This window comes from Schistocerca gregaria, chromosome 4 (genome assembly GCF_023897955.1).
Source record: "Schistocerca gregaria isolate iqSchGreg1 chromosome 4, iqSchGreg1.2, whole genome shotgun sequence".
Lineage (NCBI taxonomy): Eukaryota > Metazoa > Arthropoda > Insecta > Orthoptera > Acrididae > Schistocerca > Schistocerca gregaria.
Genome location: NC_064923.1, coordinates 442,711,031 through 442,736,934, shown reverse-complemented (window position 1 = coordinate 442,736,934; position 25,904 = coordinate 442,711,031). Strand labels below are relative to the sequence as shown.

Here is a 25,904-nt window from a genome sequence, read left to right as displayed (position 1 = left end):
AGACTTTTGGTATTATTTGGTAAGTGACCAAAGACTTTAGTGGCAGTATAATTCACCCCTTTCTGTGCCAAAGTTAGATTTAATCTTGAATAGTGAAGATCATCCTTTCTCCTAGTATTGTAGTTATGCACACTGCTATTACTTTTGAATTGGGTTTGGTTGTTAATAACAAATTTCTTAAGAGAGTATATATACTGAGAAGCTAATGTGAATATCCCTAGATCCTTAAATAAATGTCTGCAGGATGATCTTGTGTGGACTTCAGCTATTATTCTGATTACACGCTTTTGTGCAATAAATACTTTATTCCTCAGTGATGAATTACACCAAAATATGAGGCCATATGCAAGCAATGAGTGAAAATAGGCGTAGTAAGCTAATTTACTAAGATGTTTATCACCAAAATTTGCAGTGACCCTTATTGCGTAAGTAGCTGAACTCAAACGTTTCAGCAGATCATCAATGTGTTTCTTCCAATTTAATCTCTCATCAATGGACACACCTAAAAATTTTGAATATTCTACCTTAGCTATATGCTTCTGATTAAGGTCTATACCTGATAATAAACTTCTCGGGTATGCAGCCGGATCATAACGTCTTCATGACACAATATTTCCGAGGTCCAACTGGCCGCCATCTTCAGGTGAGAGTGCTGGTGCACGATCTCGCCGGAACTGACTTCCTAGCGCAAGCAGAGGCCCCTATATAGGCCGCAGAAGACCCACAACGCGTGTGCGAGAAGGTGCCGTAACTGCCCTCTAGTGCAGTAAACATACCGCGCCGCCAGTGGTGGAAACAGGCGAAATCGAGATATCGCTGTCAAAAATTTAAAAAAAATTTAAAAATTTTGTTCCGACGATCGAAACACAGACGTTGTTTTTTAATGGCAGATAACGCCGGGTCCCAAGTCGTACTTAAAAGATAACCCTTGTCTCTATTAATAAGATTGTCAGATAAACGAATCTCTATGGATTCTTTTAGAATACAGTCCCAATAGCGAGATGCAGGGGCAACCATTTGTGTCGCGTCATATAGCATTCTGTGTCCCTCGGTGAGACAGTGCACCGCCCCTGCAGATTTCTCAGGTTGAAGCAGCCTTGTGTGCCGCTGATGCTCAACACATCGGTCCTGAATGGCCCGGATTGTCTGACCAATATAAGCCTTCCCACAGTGGCAAGGGATCTTGTACACACCGGGTTTCCTCAAACCCAAACCATCCTTAACAGAGCCAAGAAGCGCTCTAATCTTGGCTGGCGGACGAAAAATACTTTTGATATAAAATGTTTTCAGAATTCTTTCTATCTTCGAGGAAATGCTCCCAGCAAAAGGCAGAAAAGCCACCGATCTGCAGGTATGTTCTGGTGGTTCAGGCGATGGTCCAAACTGGAAAGCAAGACGGATCTGTTTATCTGTATAGCCATTCTGCTTGAATACAACCTTAAGATGGTCCAATTCTTGTGTCAAGCTTTCTCCATCTGAAATGGTATAAGCTTTTCTTGCCTACGTCCGCAGGATCCCCGTACGCTGGAACGATGGATGACAGCTAGAAGCATGCAGGTAACGGTCCGTGTGCGTAGGCTTTCTATCCTTACCAATGGCGTCATACCATTTACTGTACGGAACTGTATGTACTGTGTGTTATCAAAATTCAGTGAGAGTCCGTTTACAAGGAACCACTTAGTAATTTTCTGAAAGACATTATTGACAATTTCATCAGTTAATTCTTGTTTATGCCCGCATCTCGTGGTCGTGCGAAAGCGTTCTCGCTTCCCGTGCCCGGGTTCCCGGGTTCGATTCCCGGCGGGTCAGGGATTTTCTCTGCCTCGTGATGGCTGGGTGTTGTGTGATGTCCTTAGGTTTAAGTAGTTCTAAGTTCTAGGGGACTGATGACCATAGATGTTAAGTCCCATAGTGCTCAGAGCCATTTGAACCAATTCTTGTTTACGGTTGGCTGCCCTGTCCCGCAGGTGGAGAGGGCGCTGCTGGAGGCGGAGCCTCGGACTCGGCACGTGCGCTCCCCGACGCCGCTGCGGCACGTGTACCCCGGGCAGTCGCCGCTGGAGGTGAAGTACGCCAACAACTACGACGAGGCACACCACTCCAGCTGGGTGTCGCCGCTCTTCAGCTCCATTGTCTACCGCACGCAGGTCAGTCTTGCTCTCTCCCCAGCCACTTGCTGCCTCTAGGTCACTCCGCACAACCGCCCCAACCTCGAGGACGGTCACCTTCTCCTAGGAGAGTTGCCTTGACTGGGGGTAGATGTCTCTCCTGCATCACTCTTCTTCTTCCCCTGAAAGCAGGGCTGCTTCATCCGTCAGCTCAGTCTTTCCGATGGTCTCCATCTCCGCCTTCATGTAGTTGAGGCGTAGCGCCGTATAACGATCCTGCCTTGGAGGCGGTTAAGTGGGAGTTGTGTCTCAGAGCTGGACAGTGACAGATGGCGACGCGAGACTGGATGTGCTCGTAGTTTATGTATCAGCCGATGGAGGACAGTATTGGATAGGGGGACTTAGAGAGCCTGTGTAGGGAGAGAGTGACCAACCGAACGATACGGCGGCCATTTTTCTGCCAAACTGCGGGCGGGAGTTTTGAATGGCCAGTAGTGGAGTACACACTCACCGAATCAAAAGCACGAGACAATATGGCGAAATCATTCGTTAAATGCCTTTCTTTACAGCTATAATATACTCATAGTAGCCTACTACGTACAGCACAGGACAATTTGATACAGTGGCTGTAAAAATTATTTGCTACTTGCATTTATCTCGTTTAAAGTTTGTTTACTAGACATATTGCAATGAAAGTAACTTAATTAAAAATAATATAGTGTATAGCATTTGTTTTGTATCGGAAGTGGATAACGCTAAAGATTTAACGTACATGTATTACGTCAGCTGAATGAAAGTCGTAAGCAGTTGTTTACTTGTAACATACAAAAAGTGTGAGACGTATTAGTACTTCTTGTCACGTCTTCAAACTTTTTGCATGTCACAAGTAAACAACTGCTTACGATTTTCTTTCATATATATATATATATATATATATACCAAACGAAAAAGATTACATGTAGGGTACTGTAATAACGACCAAATATATCAAGAAAACTACCGTATCCCTTCTACCCCACAGTAAGTAAGCCTATTAAAAACTGTCTTCAAGAGTACTTATTTACTACGAATTATGTTTCAGCAACCACGACAACTGCGGAAAACGTGCTTACCACGTGCCTGCGTCAACAGTCAGGCAATAATACTGAAACCAAAATAATGCCTAGTGTTCTGATTTGGAGCGAAATAAAGTTTGACGCTATAAAGTCGAATGAAAATGCACGACAATTACAGGAACTTTCCGTTTCCAGCAAGGACTGTCAGATATTGGCTTCAGAAAAGCTTGAGATGCTACCAGTATGCACGAACAATTAAAGAAATAACAAAACGCTTCATTATTTCAACTCGTATTTAAGATCGCAAACGCTAATGACGCACTAAAAACGATATACAACTAAATCGAACATGCATGCACAACGCATAACAAGTCTCTCAACAATTCAAATACCTTTTAATCGTTTCGAAAAGTCCTCTGAACTTTAATTCAAGTCAAAAGCACGGCGAACAGAGGAAGTGCGAAAGACGCTTGGCAGAAAATGGCGCCAAAGCTAATCAACCAATCACAAGCAACTTCACCTACGGCCACTCTCTCTGTATACAGGCTCTCTAGGGGGACTGTGATTTTAGTTTCGATTCTGCCCATTAGAGTGCACTAAAGTAATTGAATGTTTTTCATAAACTGTTCTAGTATTTTCATAAAGTGTTATACGTCTTTTTATGTATGTAAAATGTTGTAAATGTGTGTTAGCAGTATGAATGATGCGTGAGTGTGGTTTAAGGCTAACATGGAGATAACTGTTTAACGAGTTATGTAGTAGGATATAATGTGGGAACATGTCGAAAAAGTATGTATATCGACAAAGGGGATTTTTGTAAAATAGATTTGTAAAGTAAGTTGATGGTAAAGGGAAAGTTAATTCAGGTATAAATAAGAACAGTAAATAGCTTTATTCATAAGCAAAACTTCAGCAAATTAGATAATTACGTCGGTAAAAAGTGCAGTCGTGAGGTTTACTATTTTGCGATTGGTTATAGATGAAAAGCGCGGACTGACAGGGGAGAGTGTTGTTTTGCTATTAGCTGTTGAATAAACTGACCAATGGTAAAGCAGTATTCTTCGCGCGCCTTTCTCTGCTGGTAGAGAAGACTTTTAGAGTATTCTAGGGAAGAGTCGAAGCCTAGCCATGAAACAGATCGGACTTGTGTAGTAGTAGTTCCGATAAGTTGCCGGACCTAGCACTGTTTCGTACATCAAAAGTGTTGGAAAGTGGCGGCATAATTATTCCGATGTGTGTGTAGAAATTTCGGAATTTTTAAGTGAATTTTGTGACGAGAAAATACATAAATTCCGCATGGCGTATTGAGCAGGTCGGTGGCTAAAAACTGTGACTGCATTTGGCACCGACAGACTTAATATTTGGCGAGCATTCTCAATCAAAAACAATCAGTATTTTTGTAGCTATTACGTTTTCGGGAAATGCAACACCATAAACTTGCTAACGTGAGTGAAAGGGATTATGAGTGACTGTGTTAAGACTAGCACGGGCATGGCAGTGATAGTTGTTCACCTAAGTTTCAGAATATATTATTTGAGGACAAAATTTCCAACCTTTCATTTCGTGTTTCTCCTGAAACGTAGATTAGTGACTTTAATTGCAGCCTGGTTCACGTCGAAGTACAGTAGGTTTTACTCGGCTTTCCTACTAATGATCTGCTGAGACAATGTTCACAGGTGGGTGCAGGTCCGTCGTACAGGGACGGAAAGAACCGCTTCGCCGCAAAGTCTTCGCTAACATTATAACCCAGGCAAGGTGAACTGAAATTTTTTTAACAAGGAGTTACCCCTTCCTCTCCTCCTTTCTCGGCGGGTTTGGGACCGGCTTTTGCTTCAGAAATAGTGCTATGGACTGTGTTTACATGAAATGGAGTGGGTCTTCTGGTCCAACTGAACCTATCTTTGACTGGAAATGGTTATGTTAGGCTACTCAGAGACCCTTTGCAGCCATTGATGTATCTCATGTTCCCAAACAACGATGGAATTTTTATGGCCGCCAATGCGCCATGTCACTGGTCCACAATGTCTGCGACTGGTTTGAAGAGTATACTGAACAATTCGAGAGAATGATTTGGTCATCCTGATGGCCGATATGAATCCCATCGAACATTTGTGGGACCTACTCGAGAGGTCATTTCGTGCACTCAATCCTGCACCGGGAGCGAAAGGCTATTTACAATTTGTACAGGAACCAGATGGCAGTTATAAGAGTCGAGGGACATAAAAAGGTAGCAGTGATTGGGAAGGGAGTGAGACAGGGTTGTAGCCTCTTTCCAATGTTATTCAATCTGTATATTGAGCAAGCAGTGAAGGAAACAAAAACAAAAATTCGGAGTAGGTATTAAAATCCATAGTAAAGAAATAAAAAATTTGAGGTTCACCGATGAGATTGTAATTCTGTCAGAGACAGCAAAGGACTTGGAAGATCAGTTGAACGGAATGGATAGTGTCTTGAAAGGAGGATATAAGATGAACATCAACAAAAGGAAAACGAGGATAATGGAATGTAGTCGAATTAAGTCGGGTGGTGCTGAGGTAATTAGATTAGGAAATGAGACCCTTAAAGTAGTAAAGGAGTTTTGCTATTTGGGGAGCAAAATAACTGATGATGGTCGAAGTAGAGAGGGTACAAAATGTAGACTAGCAATGGCAAGGAAAGCGTTTCTGAAGAAGAGAAATTTGTTAATATCGAGTAGAGATTTAAGTATCAGGAAGTAATTTCTGAAAGTATTTGTATGGAGTGTAGCCATGTATGGAAGTGAAACATGGACGATAAATAGTTTGGACAAGAAGAGAATAGAAGCGTTCAAAATGTAGTGTTACAGCGAATGCTGAAGATTAGATGGGTAGATCACAAAACTAATGACGAAGTACTGAATAGGATTGGGGAGAAGAGAAGTTTGTGGCACAACTTGACTAGAAAAAGGGATCGGTTGGTACGATTTGTTCTGAGGAATCAAGGGATCACCAGTTTAGTATTGGAGGGCAGCGTGGAGGGTAAAAATCGTAGAGGGAGACCTAGAGATAAATACACTAAGCAGATTCAGAAGGATGTAGGTTGCAGTAGGTACTGGAAGATGAAGAAGCTTGCACAGGATAGAGTAGCATGGAGAGGTGCATCAAACCAGTCTCAGGACTGAGAACCACAACAACATCCTGCACCGGCAACACTTTCGCAATTACGGACTGCTGTAGAGGCATCATGGTTCAGTATTTGTGCAGGTGTCTTCCAACGACGAGTCCATGTCACATCGAGTTGCTGCACTACGCCGGACAGGAGGTTCAACAAGATATTAGAAGGTATCCCATGCAGTTATGCGAACACGGCTGTTGTCATTTTCAAAGAAAGGGTGTTCACAGCATACTAATCAGGAAGACGATGAAAACAGAGCAACACTTCGCCAACTAGAATTTCGAAATAAACGTCTAGGTTTATGCTCTCGGTAAACAGCATCATTTGGACAAAGTCTTGATACGAGAAACGCCCGAAAGAGGGAAGATATTTGAATGGAAGATCGATGTACGTTCTCACTGTGTTCTCATTTGTTTAGTGTCAACTCCGGCAAGTGGACGAATTATCTATACTGCGGATATCTGCTCTGTGTGCTAGAGCGCCAAAGTCAGTTTAGTGTTGTGTTTGTAATAATGTCACGTGAATGGAACAATGTGCCACATTTTTGAGTTGGTCTGGAGGGATAGATGTAAATTACGAATAATAATATAGGGTGCTAAAAAAAGACGTTCTGCCGTTCATATCTACGTAACGAACAAAATTCCAAAAAAGCAATCGTGCTCGTTAATAGTCCCCTGGTAGCCAAACAGTATCTGCTTGGTAAATGATCTATTTTGTTCTACAGGAAAAGTTATTTAGGGCGGCCAACATAAACGGGACACTCTATAGTTTCAATACATCCACATCTTACAATCATCATGTATCTATCAGTGTCTACCGTGTTTTATCAGTCTGGTGACCTTTTCACACACTTCGACATTCCAGTTCCATTGTGCCTTCACCTCATTCTGCTTCCTATTCCATGTGACCTGCAGTGAACACATATGGAGTGGTGACTTCTGTGCGGTACAGCGAGGAGATTCTTCCAGATGTGACTGAGTGATCGTCAGTTGTTGCTGTCCAGAAGCGAATTAGCGGCCGATGTGTTGCATTGCGGTTCACCTCTCCAACGGTACGGCCCCGAATTAATAGACAGTGGACCCCGTGATCAACGTTCTGTTGCTTATGGCAGACTGTGGTGGCTGTGTCCTCCCCAAATGAAAGTGAGAGTTGGCCTCCGTGCTGTCGACAGGACATAGAGAAGGCGTTCTTCCTGCTGCTGCTGCTGGTGCTGATCGGGGAGTTCTTCAGCGCGCCGGCCATCACGCTGGCCGACTCGGCGGTGATCACGCTGCTGGGCGAGGACGCCGACCGCTACGGCTACCAGCGCATGTTCGGCTCGCTGGGCTGGGGGCTCGCCATGTTCTTCGTGGGCATCGCCCTCGACCACTCGACCGCCTTCCCGGACCACCCGTGCGGTCCAGACGCGCACGAGAAGAACTACACCATCTGCTTCGCCACGTTCTCCGTGCTGATGGGCTGCGCCTTGATCACCGCCACGCAGATCAACTTTCGGTATGTCTCTTCTTGACAGGCGCTCTGGTCTTATGTTACAGAGTGCAAGTTGCCAAATTCTAAGTACCATGCCTGTAATCTTTTCTGTATGAGATGCAACCAAATAATTATTCCATAACTTGAAAACTCACAGAAATGCAGAGCGGTGAAATCGTCGAAATCGAAAGATGTTTCAGAGGGAAAACCCCCAACAAGTCTCAAAATATGAGCAACTGCCCGTGCTGTACGTTTTAAACTTACAGGACTGCTCAACTACAGAAAAGAGCAAATACACCTTGAAGGAAGGCACTCTACGACCCAACCACTTAAACCAGTCATTGCATTCTATAAGGAAACAATTCACCGCACAGAGAAATGATTGGAACTCACTTAACCCCACAGTCATTTCAGTAGAGAAACAATCGGATCCTAAGCCGAATTCAAACCAAACCAAATGTAGTTGTTCATGAGCTCAGGCGCTTAGCAAATCTCAGTCCATTCTATCGAAATAATCTCAACTGCTTGAAACAAGGTAAAAATCATCATATTTGCGTTATCTACCATTGTGACCACCTGCGTAATAGCATATTGGTCCACTTTTGGGACGCAATACAATAGTGATACGGCATGGCATTGATTCTACAAGTCACTCTTAGGTTTCCGGAGGTGTGTGGAACCAGATGTCTGCTCACAAGTCACGCAATTTCCGTAAATTACGGAACGAGATTTGTGTGCACAGTTAATGCCACCCGACAGCGTCCTAGATGTGTTCCGTGGGGTCAGCTCAGGTGACGTTGATGGTCAAGACATCGACATGAGCTTATTGTTACGCTCCTCAAGCTACTGCAGCACATTTTGTCCTTGCAACACGCACAGTTATACTGTTGGAAGATACCATCGCCGTCTGGGAAGACATCAAGCATGAACGAATACTGGAGGTCAGCAACTAAGTTCACGTAGTACGTAGCTGCGATGGTGCCGTCGATTACTATCGCAGGTCCCATGGTAGCCCAGGTAAAATTCTACCATAGCATAATATTTCTCCACCAGCCTGCGTCCGGGACGTGGTGTATGTTTCGTACAGCTGTTCATCTGAATACAAGCGTATCCACACACGACCATGGACCTAGTATAACAAGAAACGCGCTGTCTCCACTGATTCAGTTTCCAGTCTTGATAACATTATACTCACTGCAATCGTAAGTGACGATATCTTTGGCTCATAATGGGAACACGTCTCGTGTAGAGCTCTTTGTTCCAAAGGTACTCTGAACGTTTCTTCCGAAACACTTGCGCTTCCACCAACATTATACTCCGTCGTCAGATCTGCCACAGATGGCCGCCTATCCTGTTTTACAGAGATAGTAAGCCTGTATCCTCCAAGGTCTATTTTCACTGTCGCTCAACCACTGTCCATAGACAGCAGCACGCGAGTTGCCGACCAGCTTCGCCTTTTCCGAGATTCTCGTCCCCAAGCGAAACGCGGTAACGATTTGCCCATGGTCAAAGTCGCCTATGCCGTTACCCATTTGTGTCTGGTTCGCATGTATACTTCCGCTTATGTTCTTCGCAGAGATCTTTTAAGATCCTTATGATGTGACCTATTTAGATGAAGTCAGATATTCTGTGAACACGATAAGCTTCAGCCTTTCACATCTGCACACACTTTTTAATGAGACTTCATCTTACAGAGAAACCGAAAATTACACTTTACATCGCTTTCTTGTAGAATGTAACCCATGAATGTTGAAGTGTTCGCTGCATATGGCAAAAGGCTGCCAGTTCCGAAGTTCGCCAGCGGGATAACGCAGCCCTTAGCTCAGTGGGCTCACATTCAGGAGCACAACGGTTCAAACCCACGTCCGGCCAGTCTGATTTAGGTTTTCCGTGATTTCCCTAAATAGCTTCACGCAAATTCCGGGATGGTTTCATCGGCAGTTTTCCTTCCCCATCCTTCCCTACTCCGAGCTTGTGCTCCGTCTCTAACGACCTGATTATCGGCGGGACATTAAACGTTAATCTCCTCTTCAATTCCGAAGTCGTCCCTGCTCATCAAACACCTCCATAAATTGCAGCAGGTTGATAGAGTAAAGCGGGTCCAATCTTTTCTCCATCGATCTGCTTTGATTAAAGATGCGCTTGAGATGGACAAACTGAGAAAAAAGGTTTTCAGTGTCACAGATGGTATAATCTCTTATAGCAAAGTACGTAACGCCATCTCTTCTTGTGCTAGAGTGTGACAGTTGGCTTAAGGCACGAATCTGGGTTCGTAAACTTCCTATACATGCCATTCTGCTATTTACCGTTACATGAAGGTAGAGGAGACAACCTTCTGTTCCTCCATAGTAAAGCAAAGATTATATGGAGAAAGAATAGTTATAGCAAAACAAATGGAAAGATTCTCTACCTTCGGACAACATGACAATGGCATTCATTATATAAACATGTCTCAGAGTTCGTGCGCTGAGAACGGTCATTTACCAGCCGAAATTCAGATCATCTTGGACGATTGTAGGCCACACGGCTGCACTGCCTGAATTTTTAACAGTTAGAAAAAAGGGATAAGTTTCACATATTTAAAGACAGTCTCAATTACTTCTTGCGTGTTTGATGCTCAGATTTAATATCACGTACAAAATGACCTGATTAAATCGCACAATCAAGTACATATATGTTAAACAATATTCTTTCTCTAGCACATAAATTTCTATATTAACATATCTAGGAGTCAACTACTTGTATTTACTTCGCAGTCTAGGAGTCATCTTTCGTTGTGTGCTTACTAAAAGCACTCACCTTTGAGACACATCATCTGTTAATGTTCTTATGATATTTTAATGGACTGCAGCATCGTTTTAGTGCGGAGCAATGAAAAATACAAACTGTAGATTTTTTCTCCATAGACGAGGTTTTCTGTTTACGACACTATGTCGGACAGCAACCAGATATCTCTAAACCACCTGGGTGGAAAACTTTGGTCTTAGAGCAGGGAACATTCTTGTGCTCGCACGTCGGTCTCGTCCGCCATATTACAGCTAGGCAAATGGTTTCTGTCAGTCTGTAAGTGATTAAGGGTTATTTACTTACTTCTGCTTATACATAATAGCATTTCAAGCAGGGAAGAACTATACATCAGCACAGGGATCAGTACCACACTTCAGTAATGACCCCGACGTAGTCAGAATCTTTCCTTCCTTCACATAACCCCCCCCCCCCCCCAAAAAAAAATTATAATCTCTCTTACGTTTTTATTTCTACGCATGATATCAGAAAATTATGTCTAACTTATTACTGTGTTTAATCTACGGGAAATTGTCAAGCATTTTCAAAACTGTACCAGATAACGCTTTTCTCTCATCTTGTACACATCTCTGTTGTCAAAAATAGACCACCTACAGTACCTAGGAGTATAGATCATATTCCTGAGAGCTGGACGTTTAATGTACTGTCACGATACACGCCTTTCATATTTGCAGTACATGTCCCTGTTATAGTGATAGGCAAAACAAATCCTGGTAAGGAGCAATAGGTCACTTTCACATTCATGGTATCTCACTATAGAGTGAGAGGCAGTTGCCTTTGTATATATTAATATGAATTTATACTTAATCAGGACTTGCATAGCTCACTAGTAATTTTTATCCGTCTGAGCAAACGATGTCAGTGTTTTCAAGAAATGTCTAATGTTTCGGATACTCGGTTTTTCGAGTTGTACGTACTTAAAGAGTTGGGTAATACAGTACCTAATTTATCGAATTCTACTGCATCTCATGACGTTCTTTTGCACTAAACAGAATGAATGAGACTGTCTTTAGAAAGGTTATAAAAATTACAAGAAACTCCATGTGTGAAGAAAAAGAACAGCAACTGATGACAGAAATGCAATTAACATTTTAGCATTGGCAACACCAACCCACATGTCACTACGAGGCTCCATCAACAGCTTTATGTCAGTTATTTTGAATGTTACCTGTTAGCCTGATAGGACTCGCGTCACAGGTTCAGCCAGACGTCTATAGATCGTAAATATAGCTCTGCATCTTTGTGCGTTGTATGAATTGTAAGAGTACCCGTATGCTGGGGCAGAGGATGGGGTGGTGGTAGTGGTGGTGGGGGGGGGGGGGGGGTTGTAGCAATTCTGCTCCACGCCTCCCCGTGCTACTGCCGAATTTGCAATCGTCAAGTAATTTTGAGCAGCATATTAGGAGTTGATACAATATAAGAATCCTGTTGTTATGGCGTCACCCTTTACAATACTGTCCTCGCCCGTCGCTACGTTCGAAAGTTCCCAGATCGAGGACAATAGTGAATTATACTTGAATAGGGATACGAGAAAAGTAACGATACTTCTTGCTATCGACTACTTTAATCTCGACATGGATACTTCTTTTTACTCGATACTTTTCAACTGATATTTCTACTGATATCAGTGTTTTATAGTAGGTATCAAATCGAATGTTCCTCGTAATGATTTATTCCATTTTTATCATTTATTCAAAGCTTTGACCGCATGACTCACATTTGCGACACTTCGTCAACCCTGGTAACGTTTGTCTCGCAGTTCGCTCGCTTTGATTCCCCTTGTTTACACGATTGGAATTACTTGTTTGGTTTTTGTATTGTTGTTTAAAACAGTTTAAGTGCAACAAATGCCGACTCAGAAAAGAGAATGTCGCCTAGCAATACGTAAACTTGGCAGTATTTTGATGACCTGGATAGTAATGTAGTGAGTTGCAAATCTGTTAGAAAACCTTGAAGTCTTCGGGAGATGCTCCAAACTTGGAAAAGCATTTGAGAAAATACATCGCAAAATTATATGCTCAACAGGACTGTAAGAGAGTGAGTGGAGCGTTATATATTTGTTGGCATAAATAAAAGACGACACGGATGAAAGAAGGGTGCAAATCTAAAAATTTAATTTTCAAATCATCGAGTATCAGAAATCTCTGTATTAAAAAAGATGCCCTAGGAAATCATACGTTAGGAATGCGACTTGCGACAATTGTCTGCAAAAATTCACTTCAAGCACTTTTAAAAATGAGGGAGTTCTGAGCTGTTTTCTTGAGTGACTGTAGGGGTAAAGAACGGGAAGTTTAGGTAAGATTTAATTTCTATGTACCATTCACCTACTTTTCTCATAACCTGTGATCTAGTTGCACATTTCTAATATAATTTCATATTAAAAATTTTTAAAAATTGAACTCTGCATGGTTTTATTTAATGCTTGTATTATTGTATTTTATACATATGAAAAATCTAGTGTTTCTATGATAGACAGACTACAAAACAGAGATGGAGAGTTTGGGGCCGATAGTGAGACTCGACTCTAATACCCATATCAAAGTATCAGTACCTGATTAAAATATACATAGCAAAAGCTTTAAATGAATGAAAAAGGAAATGCAGAGGAATTGGTATGGATGTAGCTGAAATCTGCATGTGTACAATGCAATTTGTGGACGACCAAGTGGTTATTGGTAACGAAAAGCATGGTGTAGAATATATGACAGGAAAACTACAGGAAGAATGTAAACGACGAAGCTTAGAACTTGACACCCGCAAAATAAAATATATGCCAATAGGGACAGAACCATCTAGCATCGCCGCGCGGGATTAGCCGAGCGGTCTTAGGCGCTCCAGTCATGGACTGTGCGGCTGGTCCCGGCGGAGGTTCGAGTCCTCCCTCGGGCATGGGTGTGTGCGTTTGTCCTTAGGATAATTTAGGTTAAGTAGTGTATAAGCTTCGGAACTGATGACCTTAGCAGTTAAGTCCCATAAGATTTCACACACATTTGAACACCATCCAGCATCCAGCTGCACAAAGACGAAATTGCAATTTGCAATAATTACACTTACGTAGGAGTAGAATTTGACACCGCAGGTAAAGACGATATTTACAAAACGAATAACTCAGGCAGCCTGAACTCTTGTTAAAATACAGGGTGATTCAAAAAGAATACCACAACTTTAAAAATGTGTATTTAATGAAAGAAACATCATATAACCTTCTGTTATACATCATTACAAAGAGTATTGAAAAAGGTTATTTTTCACTCAAAAACAAGTTCAGAGATGTTAAATATGGCCCCCTCCAGACACTCGAGCAATATCAACCCGATACTCCAACTCGTTCCACACTCTCTGTAGCATATCAGGCGTAACAGTTTGGATAGCTGCTGTTATTTCTCGTTTCAAGTCATCAATGGTGGCTGGGAGAGGTGGCCGAAACACCATATCCTTAACATACCCCCATAAGAAAAAATCGCAGGGGGTAAGATCAGGGCTTCTTGGAGGCCAGTGATGAAGTGCTCTGTCACGGGCTGCCTGGCGGCCGATCCATCGCCCCGGGTAGTTGACGTTCAGGTTTCATAACTAACCTTTTTCGTAGGACTCTCCATACAGTTGATTGTTGAATTTGCAGCTCTCTGCTAGCTCTGCGAGTCGATTTTCCTGGGCTGCGAACAAATGCTTGCTGGACGTGTGCTACATTTTCATCACTCGTTCTGGGCCGTCCAGAACTTTTCCCTTTGCACAAACACCCATTCTCTGTAAACTGTTTATACCAACGTTTAATACACCACCTATCAAGAGGTTTAACACCATACTTCGTTCGAAATGCACGCTGAACAACTGTCGTCGATTCACTTCTGCCGTACTCAATAACACAAAAAGCTTTCTGTTGAGCGGTCGCCATCTTAGCATCAACTGATGCTGACGCCTAGTCAACAGCGCCTCAAGCGAACAAATGTACAACTAAATGAAACTTTATAGCTCCCTTCATTCGCCGACAGATAGTGCTTAGCTCTGCCTTTTGTCGTTGCAGAGTTTTAAATTGCTAAAGTTGTGGTATTCTTTTTGAATCACCCTGTATAATACTTTGGAGTAACGAACAGGAACGAACGGAATTGTATTATATGTATTATATATGAAACACTAATAAAAAGTTCCTTGTTGGATGGGGCAGAGACAGGAATAGTTACAAATAATACGAATAGGAAGTTGCAGACCACTGAAATAGATGTGTTCAATCGGTCATTTGGAATATCCAGAAAAGAGAATATGTGTAACGAAGAGTTCGATTACGAAGATGTGTAGAAGGGTCACTAACAATTGACGGTTAGCTGAAACAATTAATACGCTATGGTAATGTCCAATGAGTGGAGGAATTTAGGTTACCTAAGAACATTTAATCGAAGAAAACGTGGAAGGCCGAGGGCATTGTAAAAGCAATAATACCAAGAGAGTTAAGAGAAGAGATACAGAATCACGAAAATTGGGCGTCAGACAAAGCCGAAAGGCGTTCAAAAACCAATATAATAATAATAAATACCTCAGGGTGCCTTTACTTTTCTTTCGATACTTTTATCAGCACGATACTTTGCTTACGATACTTTCGTTTCGATATCGAGTCGCTAGAGGCGACGGCTCAGAGAATCGTGGCGTGTGCAGGTACGACTTCCCGCCGGAGCCGGAGGTGGAGCCGGTGGTGACGGAGAAGGTGGTGCCGCCGTCGCACGACGATGCGATGCTGGCGCAGCAGCTGAACCTGCCGCAGCTGGCGCAGCCCACGCCGCAGCCCATCAACATGCCGCCCCAGGAGAACAAGGCGCCGCTCGTCGGCAAGGTGAGACCTGCCTACCGTCACTTGCTGCCATGAAGTCGAGCCCCCGTTTAACAGTCTGTTCAAATCCATATCTCCCGTGGATATACTCATCTTTCTTTTTGCAGTTCTTTCGTTCTTTTTTGCAAGTCCACGGCTTCAAATAAGGTGATTTTAATGGTTTCAATGACAAAGAGCAACTTTACCTAACATAGGTTTCTTCTTATTCAGCACAAAATAAAAACTGCTTCTTGTTCCACTTCAACATCAACGGCGTCAGTATTGTCAAAACACTATTCTCAAAACAAAAGTTGCACAGTGTCATCTCAGACTGCTAAACCAATCGCAAAGTGTTGTTCCCGTTCGTTTTCTATCAACTGTCTAAACAGACTGAAAACCTCTCTCGAACTGATCCCCTCTCCTTTTCAACGGGGGCATGTTCCTTTTCTTTTCTGATCTGGCTTCTGGCATTATTAAAGTTGGAGTCGGCCAACCCCAACGTGAGAATTAGACAGTGTCTTATGAATCAAATTATCATTAAAACAATTGCAAATACAATTTAAAATTGTACGCTGAAGGCCAATTTTCGGTATGACTTCAGTGAATCAAAATAGATCTCGGGAACCCTCACAGATTGCTGGTTATGTTCGTATTTATGTCGTGTTTGTAATTAATTGGCTGAAGTAGGCAAAAGGACTAAAACATACAAAAACGAAAATCACTACAAAAATGTTAAAATAAAATTTAAACAGTATGTGGTTTATTTACGAGAGCTATCGGAAAGTAAGTCTCGAACGGCCGCGAAGTGGAAACCATTGTTAAAATCAAAGATGTTTTATTTGCAACAATTAGCTACACCTTCGAGCCCTTTCTTTACATAGTCATCGCTCCGACTTAGACCTCGTAACGCTGTACGAACTTTCCAGTACCCTGGTCATCGAATGCAGCCGCCCTTGCTTTCCGCCAGTTCTCTACGCTGATCTACAACTCCTTGTCTGTGCCAAAACGTTGCCTTCATAGCCAGCAGTTCATGCGAGCAGAGATGAAACTCAGCGGGAACTAATTGTTACGCTGCATGAGCGTCTCCATTGTCTCTGCGAAGTGCTGCAGAGAACTGTCACGAAGAAGGAATCGTACGGCAGTTATCTTATGTGGACTGCATGACATCAGGTGAAATCTCTAATCAGGCTCTCATACTTGGAGGCAGACACTACTTTCTAGGCATGTTTACGTGGTCATCGTGCGCTCAGAACTGAGAATACCGGTGTGAGGCGATGGACAGGCATATTAGAGACAATGCCCAACACATATGTGCAAAGGTTCTTCGGATTTTCACAGTGGTTTCAATTTCGTGACCAATCGGAATTTACTTTCCGAACAGCCCTGGTATATATACTAGCGACTTGCCCCAGCTTCACACGGGTAGCACTAAGCATCGACGGCTGGACTTTTCCGGCGTAGCGGTAATTTTATTTAAAGGGGCAGTGCGAAGATCTATAATTAAAAAATCAGAGAACAACGTTAGGTCACTGAACATGATCACTTTTATGTGAATTAAACGATTTAAGCAGCACGCTCCACTTGCTGACGTACTGCAGCGCCTAAAGGCGAGAGCAGAATACCCAATCGCAACCCTCTTTAACAATGCGAGTCGTGCATCGAAGGCTCCGTGGCCGTTCATTTGTCGACGGGACGGACGTGCCAGAGCGCCGCGAGTTTCAAAATTCCCACACTAGTTCCTGAGAGCAGCCGTCACACACACACAGAAAAAAACAACGCCAAGATGGAACCTAATTTATGTATGTGTTTGCATTGGACGTTCCCTTCGGTCAAATGCGTCTCCCTAGCCAGTTACCCAAGCGGATAATGGCGGCCTACCATTAAACGTGGAATCTGAAACACTTTCCATTTCTGGCGAATCTCCACATCATTCGGAGGTGACTGCTTGATCAAAAAAGAAGGATAAAAAATTCTTGGTCCAGCCTCGATGCTTCCGTTACCAAGCACGTCCTGCACCACTTCTTTCTTCTTTTCCTTCGTTCTATCTATCTATCTGTTTTTTCCCCATTTTCATCGTTTAGGTCTACGCAAATAGACATCGTTGAAAACTTCATTCAGTTTTGTTTTATTAAATATGCTGCGTCAGCCACACTACGCTACCAAGCCCAACTTCGATTGGACCATTGATAATGGCACGTACACTTTAATGCGTAATACGAACAATGTTCTGCTTCTAGCGAATGTCGACATGACTGAGATGTGAACGCTAGGTTAAAAGACAGTGAAAAACCCGCGTTTCGATCGCGTGACCCTTCGGTTTTCAGGGACGCGAAAGGCCTTGCTGGAGTGGTAACACCGATTCCCTTCAGGTCACCGAATTTAAGCGCTGTCGGGCTTGGCTACCACTTGGATGGGTCACCATCCAGGTCTGCCGAGTGCTGTTGCCAAGCGGGGTGCAGTCAGCCTTGTGAGGCCAATTGGGGAGCTTCTTGACTGAGAAGCAGCGGCACTGGTCACTGCTTTTTGTAACTATTTCCTGGAAACTGACTGAACTATGATGAACTGAAATACGCACATACTGTTTAACAATAGAATCCGAGTAGATTCTGCTCAAGCTTCGGTATTCTCTGGTGCTGCGGCAGCTTTATCGCTAGATGGCAATTCCATCGTTACACAGTATGTGCGTATTTCAGTTCATCATAGTTCAGTCAGTTTCCAGGAAATAGTTACAAAAATTATATATACGACTCCCTTGTGAATCAATCTGTCTGTTAGTCAAAACAGATCAAAACCCTTAAGGTAGTTCCCGGGATTAGCCCGAAAACGACACGAGCAGGGAGCTGCAGTCTATACTCTTATGTATAGGTGTTGTTGTGGTCTTCAGTCCAAAGATTGGTTTGATGTAGCTCTCCATGCTACTCTATCCTGTTCAAGACTCTTCATCTCCGAGTAACTACTACAACTTACAGCCCTCTGAATCTGCTTTCTGTATTCATCTCTTGGTCTTCCTCTACGATTTTTACCCTACATGCTTCCCTCCAGTACTAAATTGGTGAACCCTTGATGTCTCAGAATGTGTCCTACCAACCGATCCCTCCTTTTAGTCAGATTGTCTACATCTACATACATACTTCGCAAACCACCATACGGTGCGTGGCGGAGGGTACCTCGTACCACAACTAGTGTCTTCTCTCCCTGTTCCAAACAGAACGAGGGAAAAATGACTGCCTATATGCCTCTGTACGAGCCCTAATGTCTCTTTTCTTATCTTTGTGGTCTTTCCTCGAAATGTAAGTTGGCGGCAGTAAAATTGTACTGCAGTCAGCCTCAAATGCTGGTTCCCTAAATTTCCTCAGAACGCCTCCTTTCCTCTAGAGACTCCCACCCGTGTTCCTGAAGCATTTCCGTAACACTCGCGTGATGATCAAACCTACCAGTAACAAATCTAGCAGCCCACCTCTGAATTGCTTCTATGTCCTCTCTCAATCCGATCTGATAGGGATCCCAAACGCTCGAGCAGTACTCAAGAATAGGTCGTATTATTGTTTTATAAGCGGTCTCCATTACAGATGAACCACATCTTCCTCCAAAATTTTACCACAAATTTCTCTTCTTCCCAATTCTATTCAGCACCTCATTAATTACTTGATCTACCCATCTAACCTTCAGCATTCTTCTGTAGTACCACATTTCGTAAGCTTCTATTCCCTTCTTGTCTAAACTATTTATCGTCCGTGTTTCACTTCCATACATGGCTACATTTCATACAAATACTTTCAGAAAGGACTTCCTGACACTTAAATCTACTCTCCACGTTAACAAATTTCTCTTCTTCAGAAACGCTTTTCTTGCCATTTCTAGTCTTCATTTTTATCCTCCCTACTTCAACCATCATCAGTTATATTGCTTCTCAAATAGCAAAAATTATTTACTTCTTTAAGTGTCTCATTTCCTAATCTAATTTCCACAGTATCACCTGATTTAATTCGGATGCACTCCACTATCCTCGTTTTGCTTTTGTTGATGTTCATCAGAGATATATTAATTAGTTGTCCATGCTAGTCGAAGTCTGTTCATCGTCTCACTCCTTAGCCTCTTCCATTGGCCTCTGTCGCCAGCCATGCACTCTTGGCTCCCAGAGTCTTCTGGTCTTTCTTGAGTCTATCCATTCAACTCAGTTTTGGTCGTCTTGCACCTTGTGGCTTCGCCATCTTTTCTTCTCTTCTCACCACGTGTCTCAGTCATTCAATTCTTCTCCTATCTATTACAGCTGTCACACGTGATTCTGGGTTTTCCTTCTTCTAAAAATTCTATTTTCTGACACGGATCCCAAGATTTTTCTTAACATCTTGTTTTCGAAAGTCATAATTTTTCTCTTCGTCTTCTTGCTCAGTATCCTGTTTCAATTCCATACATTAGTATCGGTCGCACATGTGTCTCGTTAATGCAGAATCTTATTGTCCTTGTTAATAGTTTGCTGCTGAATAGTTTTCTTATTGAGAATAGACACCTCTCTGCAGATTTTATCCGGTTCATTACCTCTGCTTCTCCCTGCTGTTTCTTGCACTGACAGTACTTCCTAGATATGGACGTACACTTCTTAATTTCCATATCTTCTATTGCCAGTGATACGTTCGCTTCCCCTTCATTATTTCTTGTTACAATCATACATTCTGTTCTGTACTGATTGACCTCAGACCCCTCCTCTATTAGCACTTTAATTGTTCTTATTAGTTTATCTTCTTTCTCTGCTATAACGACGATATCGTCAGCAAACGCTAACAGTTCATACCTCTTCCAATCGATGACGGTCTTTTTAGGGCATTATCCAATAGCAAGTTAAAAAGGAGTCCCCCCTCGTTGAGACTTGTCTCCACTGTAAAACATTAAGACTCCCTGCGTTGCACTCTCACTTCACATTTTAGTTTTCTCGATACACATTTTGGTCACTCTCAACAGTTTCGAAGGTATTCGTAGTTCTTCTACTGTTTTTCATATGCTTTTCTGTGGATACTGATAATTCTTGATAATTACAAATAGGTTTGTATACCTTCTTATCAAATTCCCGCATCTTTCCAATTATTTGTCTGAGAATGAATCTTTGGTACGTCGTTGCCATGACTTTCCGAAATCCGGCCTGGTGCTCTTCAAGCTTTTCCTCTACGTGTGATAATAGGTGTAGTAAGAGAATGCGCACAAATATCTTGTATGCGCCACCTAACAGTGATATACCCTTGTGATTCTCATACTTGGTTCTTCTTCCTATCTTATGTGTTGCTCGTGATACTTCTTGTTGTTATTCATTGGCAATCTTTTCATATCTCCAAAACCAGTAGAATCATCAAATACAATGCTTTTCTGCACCCTTCTTCACCTTGTTTCAGCAGTTCTATTACCTTGCCATCAGTTTCTAGGGCGTTATTGTTCTCAATTTACTTTATAGCTTCATACTTTTCGCTCACTGTAGACTTGTCCTCTTTTTGGTGGGGTTGTTCATAGGTCTTAAATTTCCTGTTACCTCTTTTCCTACCCGGCCATTCAACCGTTCTTCGAAATAGTTCCACCGTATGTTTAGGATCTTAAAATATTGCATTTGGTTGGTAGATTACCAGTCTGAATTTTGCAAAGGTAAGGTATTTAACAAGTTACTGATGCGGTGAAAAAACTCCATTGAGCGTTCACAAACCACCACCAATCACACCCACCTCACTGCACGAAATATTCCCCCCTCCCCATCCTTACCTTCTTTCCGAGTACCCAGATGGCTAAAGAATACCTTAACCAGGACCGAAAACCTTCCTCAGGTCATATAGCATCACTTTAGACTTGTACAGGTATATCCAGCGCCAGCCAAAGCTCTGCCCTGCAACCTACACTAAAGACTTAGAGGTCCAGGCAAACGTGCGCAACATACTGAAACTACTAATAGCCCTAATGTGCAGATTACATCTTTGAACAGTCTACCGAGCGCGGTGTCGTTGTGGTTAGGACATTCGGCTCCCATTTGGGAGGACAACAGTTCAAATCCCCAGCCGTCCAGATTTAGGTTTCCCGTGATTTCCCTAAATCTCGTCAGACAGACGCTGGGATAGTTCGTTTGATAAAGGCACGGCCGACTTTCCTTCCCACCCTTCTCCAGTTCGAGCTTGTACCTTACTACGAAAGACCTCTTCGTCTACGGAACGTTGAATTAGAATATTCCTTCTTTTTCTTTCTTCTTTCTGCTACTTACAGCCCTAAAGCGTGCATCTTGTAGAAAAATACTGAAGAAAGGTTAAATGGAGTTGTGAAAATTAGGGTGGTAACAGAAAATAATGGCTTTAATGTATCTTAAATGAAGTTGTTTGCATGTAACTACCTAACTTTTTTGCAAACATGGGGATTTTGTAGCATATTTTAACAAGTATAAATGGATTGCAAACATACTTTACAAAGTAAAGAAAATACTTTACAATATATTACGAAACCGACAGCTCATGTAAGAAGAGGTGAAATATTTTAGGGATAAAATTTTTACATTGTTTATTATTATTGTTACTATAAGCTGCCTTTCATTATTCGTTCACAAAAACTCTTATGACGAACTTTGATCAGGAGAGTGCGGAGGAGATTTTTCAGTAAACATTGTATTCGTTGCAGACAAAAATGTTCGCCCAGACGACTCGCGAGATCCCAGAGTGGGTGACAGTGTTCAAGCAGTTTGGAAACCTCAAGTGCGGATCGTTCCTCTTCGTATCATGGTTTATGGGGTTTGGAATCGGACTTATTTTCACCTTCCTTTTCTGGCATCTTCAGGTGAGTCAGTTTTAATAATAAGTTGTCATGGCGATAAAAGCGCCAAGTTTCTTTTTTAATTCTTTTCAGGAGCTTTATTTCACAAATTAAAAGAAGAAAAATGAAGTAGAAGCTGTGGCACTCATAACACAGTCAGATTACATACAAATGAGTTATATATAAAGAGATAATTAGTTAGTCTAGTTTAGCGCAGAAGTGATGCGAGTCAATCCCATCAGTAGTTCCTGACATGAGGTTTTCGACGCTGCACTGGGTGACACAGCCAGGACAGGAATACATGTTTCGCGTTGTCTGGACATGGCCACAGTTGCGCAAGTAAGACCCAGTAACGATATTGTGAAGTTGACATTTCTATATTTTAGGTTGAGTGCTCGAAGTATTTCTCGATTTCAGCCGTCGGGTGTTGTGGGTGTATAGTGTGTGTTGTACGGATGTAAGGGGCTTCATTATCTCATTGTAGGTGACTCAATTCTGTCGAATTTTCGATGGAGCTATCAATCAGCTGATACAGCTTATGTGTAGGTTTAGGTTACAGACAGCTGTTAATCAATCCTAGTAGTTTTTAGCTTAATTAAGTTTCGGTACTGTATTTTTAAAAAACTTTTAACGCCAATGTGACTTGTTTTCCAAACTGGTTTCACTGAGAAAGTTTATTTAAGCGATCTCAGACAAAAATGACGGCTGAGAAAAATAAAAGCACTTTCACTGCCTCAGAAAAACTTTGCCAATTTACTTGGACGCTTTCGAAGAGCTGTCAACATGTCCAAACACACACTGATGAGCCAAAACATTTTGACCACTTCTTGAATGGTGAGTTGGTCCATCACTAGAACGCAATACGGCAGTGATATGTGATGGAATGGTTTCGGAAAGCCGTTGGTAAGTTTTCTGAGGTATGTGGCACCAGATCTCTATGCACAGGCCATGCAGTCCCTCTAAATTACGGGCCGGTGGTTTTCGGGAGCGGAGTTGGCGGCATATACGATCATAGATGTGACGTTTGTATCAATGCAAAGTTAGTGGCCAAGATGCAAACGTAGATTCACTCTCAAACCACTGTAACATAGTTTTGGTCTTTTAACACGGACAGTTATTCTGCAGGAAGATAACGTTACCATCGAGGAAGATATCAAGCCTGAAGGAACGCAGATGGTCCGCAATACACGTAGCCCACAAATGTCTGTGTATCTTCGATTACTGCCACAGGTTCCACTGAAGCACACGCTAATTGTCCCTCGTAGCAAAATACTGACCGTACCGCCCTGCGCCCGTGGCGCAGTGCATGTTTCAGGCAACCGTTCACCTGGATAACGGCGTATCTGGACATGATCATGGGCCGGGGCTAACAAGAAACACGATTCAACCGAGCACGTGACATGTTTCCATTCATTCAGAGCGCGCGGCAATCGTAATTGGCGATGTCGTCGAGTCAACGTGGGAAACGTAGGCGTCGTCTGCTGGGGAGCTCCACCTTCAGCAATTTGCACCGAACAGTGTTCTCCGAAACATTAGTGCCTACACCAGCATCTTACTCTATCACCAGACCCGCTACAAATCGCCATGTATCCCAACTCTACAAAATAGCAAGCCTCCTACCTACACGTTTTACGATGAGGCTTGGACATTCAACACCTGGCGCCTATTCGCGGTTTGACTACCCCGTAGCTCATTTTACATTGATGTTCTTGAGAGGAGCACGCGAACGGCCGACCAGTTTCACCGTTCTCGAGGTTTTCGTCCTCAGGCTCGGAGCCATAACGACCTGTCCTTTGTGAAAGTCGGTTATGTCAGTGGATTTACACATTTGCAGCCCGTATCATCGCCACTATGATCCCCATTCGTCTCTGCTCCATTCACACAGGGTGAAGAAAAAAATGCCGCACTTGGCTGTCGGCATACGATTCCTCCTCACAGTTCAAGACAAAAAGTGTATCCAGCAAAACTAGTCCCTCCAATAGGTTTCTTAGAAATTCGATTTAGAAAACGAGGCTCTGGCAGCACTGTAACTGCTTGCAAGGTGGTCAGAAACAGGTAGCATGAACTCTAGACTGTGACAAAGTTATCCAATTAGTTCAGTGAGATGGAAATGCCGTGTGGGTAGGGCCTCCCGTCGGGTAGACCGTTCGCCTGGTGCAAGTCTTTCGAGTTGACGCCACTTCGGCGACTTGCGTGTCGATAAGGATGAAATGATGATGATAAGGACAACACAACACTCAGTCCCTGAGCGGAAAAAGTCTCCGACCCAGCCGGGAATCGAACCCGGGCCGTTAGGCATTGCATTCCGTCACGCTGACTACTCAGCTACCACGTGCGGGCAGTTCAGTGAGATGAGGCAATGGCGTTGGGAACGGATGCTTAGACTCGTCGCTATTCGAGACGTTTTCGAGCCGTACTTTTTTTTTTTAAGTTAAAGCATAAAATCTTGGCCAGTTTCCTCTTCCACAATGGGGTATCTTGCGTATTTCCTTCTATTACTGTTACCTTTTCTTAAACATTAAGACATAACTTGAACTTCTTACAGACGTAAACGACCATTTTGTTTCATTCACGACACAAATAAAGCCTACAGGAAGTAACAGTGGATATCGTCTGTATCAAATGAAGTACGTAAAACACAGTGCTTGGGCTGCACTAGATTGCACATTTTGCTACGCACAATAGTTCCATTCTGTATGTTTGATATTCAGATTTATCTTCACAGAGCCGGTATATATACACATAACCAACGTTCACTTTGGAGATGCTCAAAACGACCATCTTGCATTTGCGGACACTTCGCCATTCCTTGAATCATACCATACACAACACACATACAGCCACCTTTGCCGAAGCGGTATGTACGCGACGTATTAGGTCGTGTACATCCATGGTATTTTACTATGAACTTGTTTCCTTAAATGTCCCCACAAATAAAAACCTAGTCCATTAAGTTCCGGGAACGTGTAAACCAGAACAATGGACCTCCACTATCAGTCAATTTCCCTGGAAACGCTTCATTTAAATGTTGTTGTGGTCTTCAGTCCTGAGACTGGTTTGATGCAGCTCTCCATGCTACTCTACTCTGCAAGCTTCTTCATCTCCCAATACCTACTGCAACCTACATCCTCCTGAATCTGCTTAGTGTATTCATCTCTTGGTCTCCCTCTACGATTTTTACCGTCCACGCTACCCTCCAGTACTAAATTGGTAATCCCTTGATGCCTCAGAACATGTCCTACCAACCGATCCTTTCTTCTGGTCAATTTGTGCCACAAACCTCTCTTCTCCCCAATCTTATTCAATACTTCCTCATTAGTTATGTGATCTACCCATCTAATCTTCAACATTCTTCTGTAGCACCACATTCAAAAGCTTCTGTTCTCCTCTTGTCTAAACTATTAATCGTCCATGTTTCACTTCCATACATGGCTACACTCCATACAAATACTTTCAGAAAAGACTTCCTGACACTTAAATCTATACTCGATGTTAACAAATTTCTCTTCTTCAGAAACGCTTTCCTTGCCATTGCCAGTCTACATTTTATATCCTCTCTACTTCGACAATCATCAGTTATTTTTCTCCCCAAATAGCAAAACTCATTTACTACTTTAAACGTCTCATTTCCTAATCTAATTCCCTCAGCATCACCCGACTTAATTCGACTACAATTCATTTAAATAGTTACCCATATTTTCTGTAAAGTGTGGCGGTGCACCCTCATGCTGAAACCATAGCTGTCGCTGAACACCAAGTGAAACC

At 42.7% G+C, this 25,904-nt stretch overlaps 1 protein-coding gene across 1 annotated transcript in view; it reads left to right on the top strand.

Annotated features, from left to right (window-relative positions):
* LOC126366017 (major facilitator superfamily domain-containing protein 6) overlaps positions 1-25,904 on the top strand; it is a 344,070-nt gene that overhangs the window by 226,267 nt on the left and 91,899 nt on the right. Inside the window, exons 3-6 of the mRNA XM_049970901.1 lie at positions 1,968-2,147; positions 7,467-7,789; positions 15,218-15,392; positions 22,008-22,163. Of these exons, the coding sequence (XP_049826858.1) occupies positions 1,968-2,147; positions 7,467-7,789; positions 15,218-15,392; positions 22,008-22,163 (834 nt within the window). The remainder of the gene's footprint in view (positions 1-1,967; positions 2,148-7,466; positions 7,790-15,217; positions 15,393-22,007; positions 22,164-25,904) is intronic.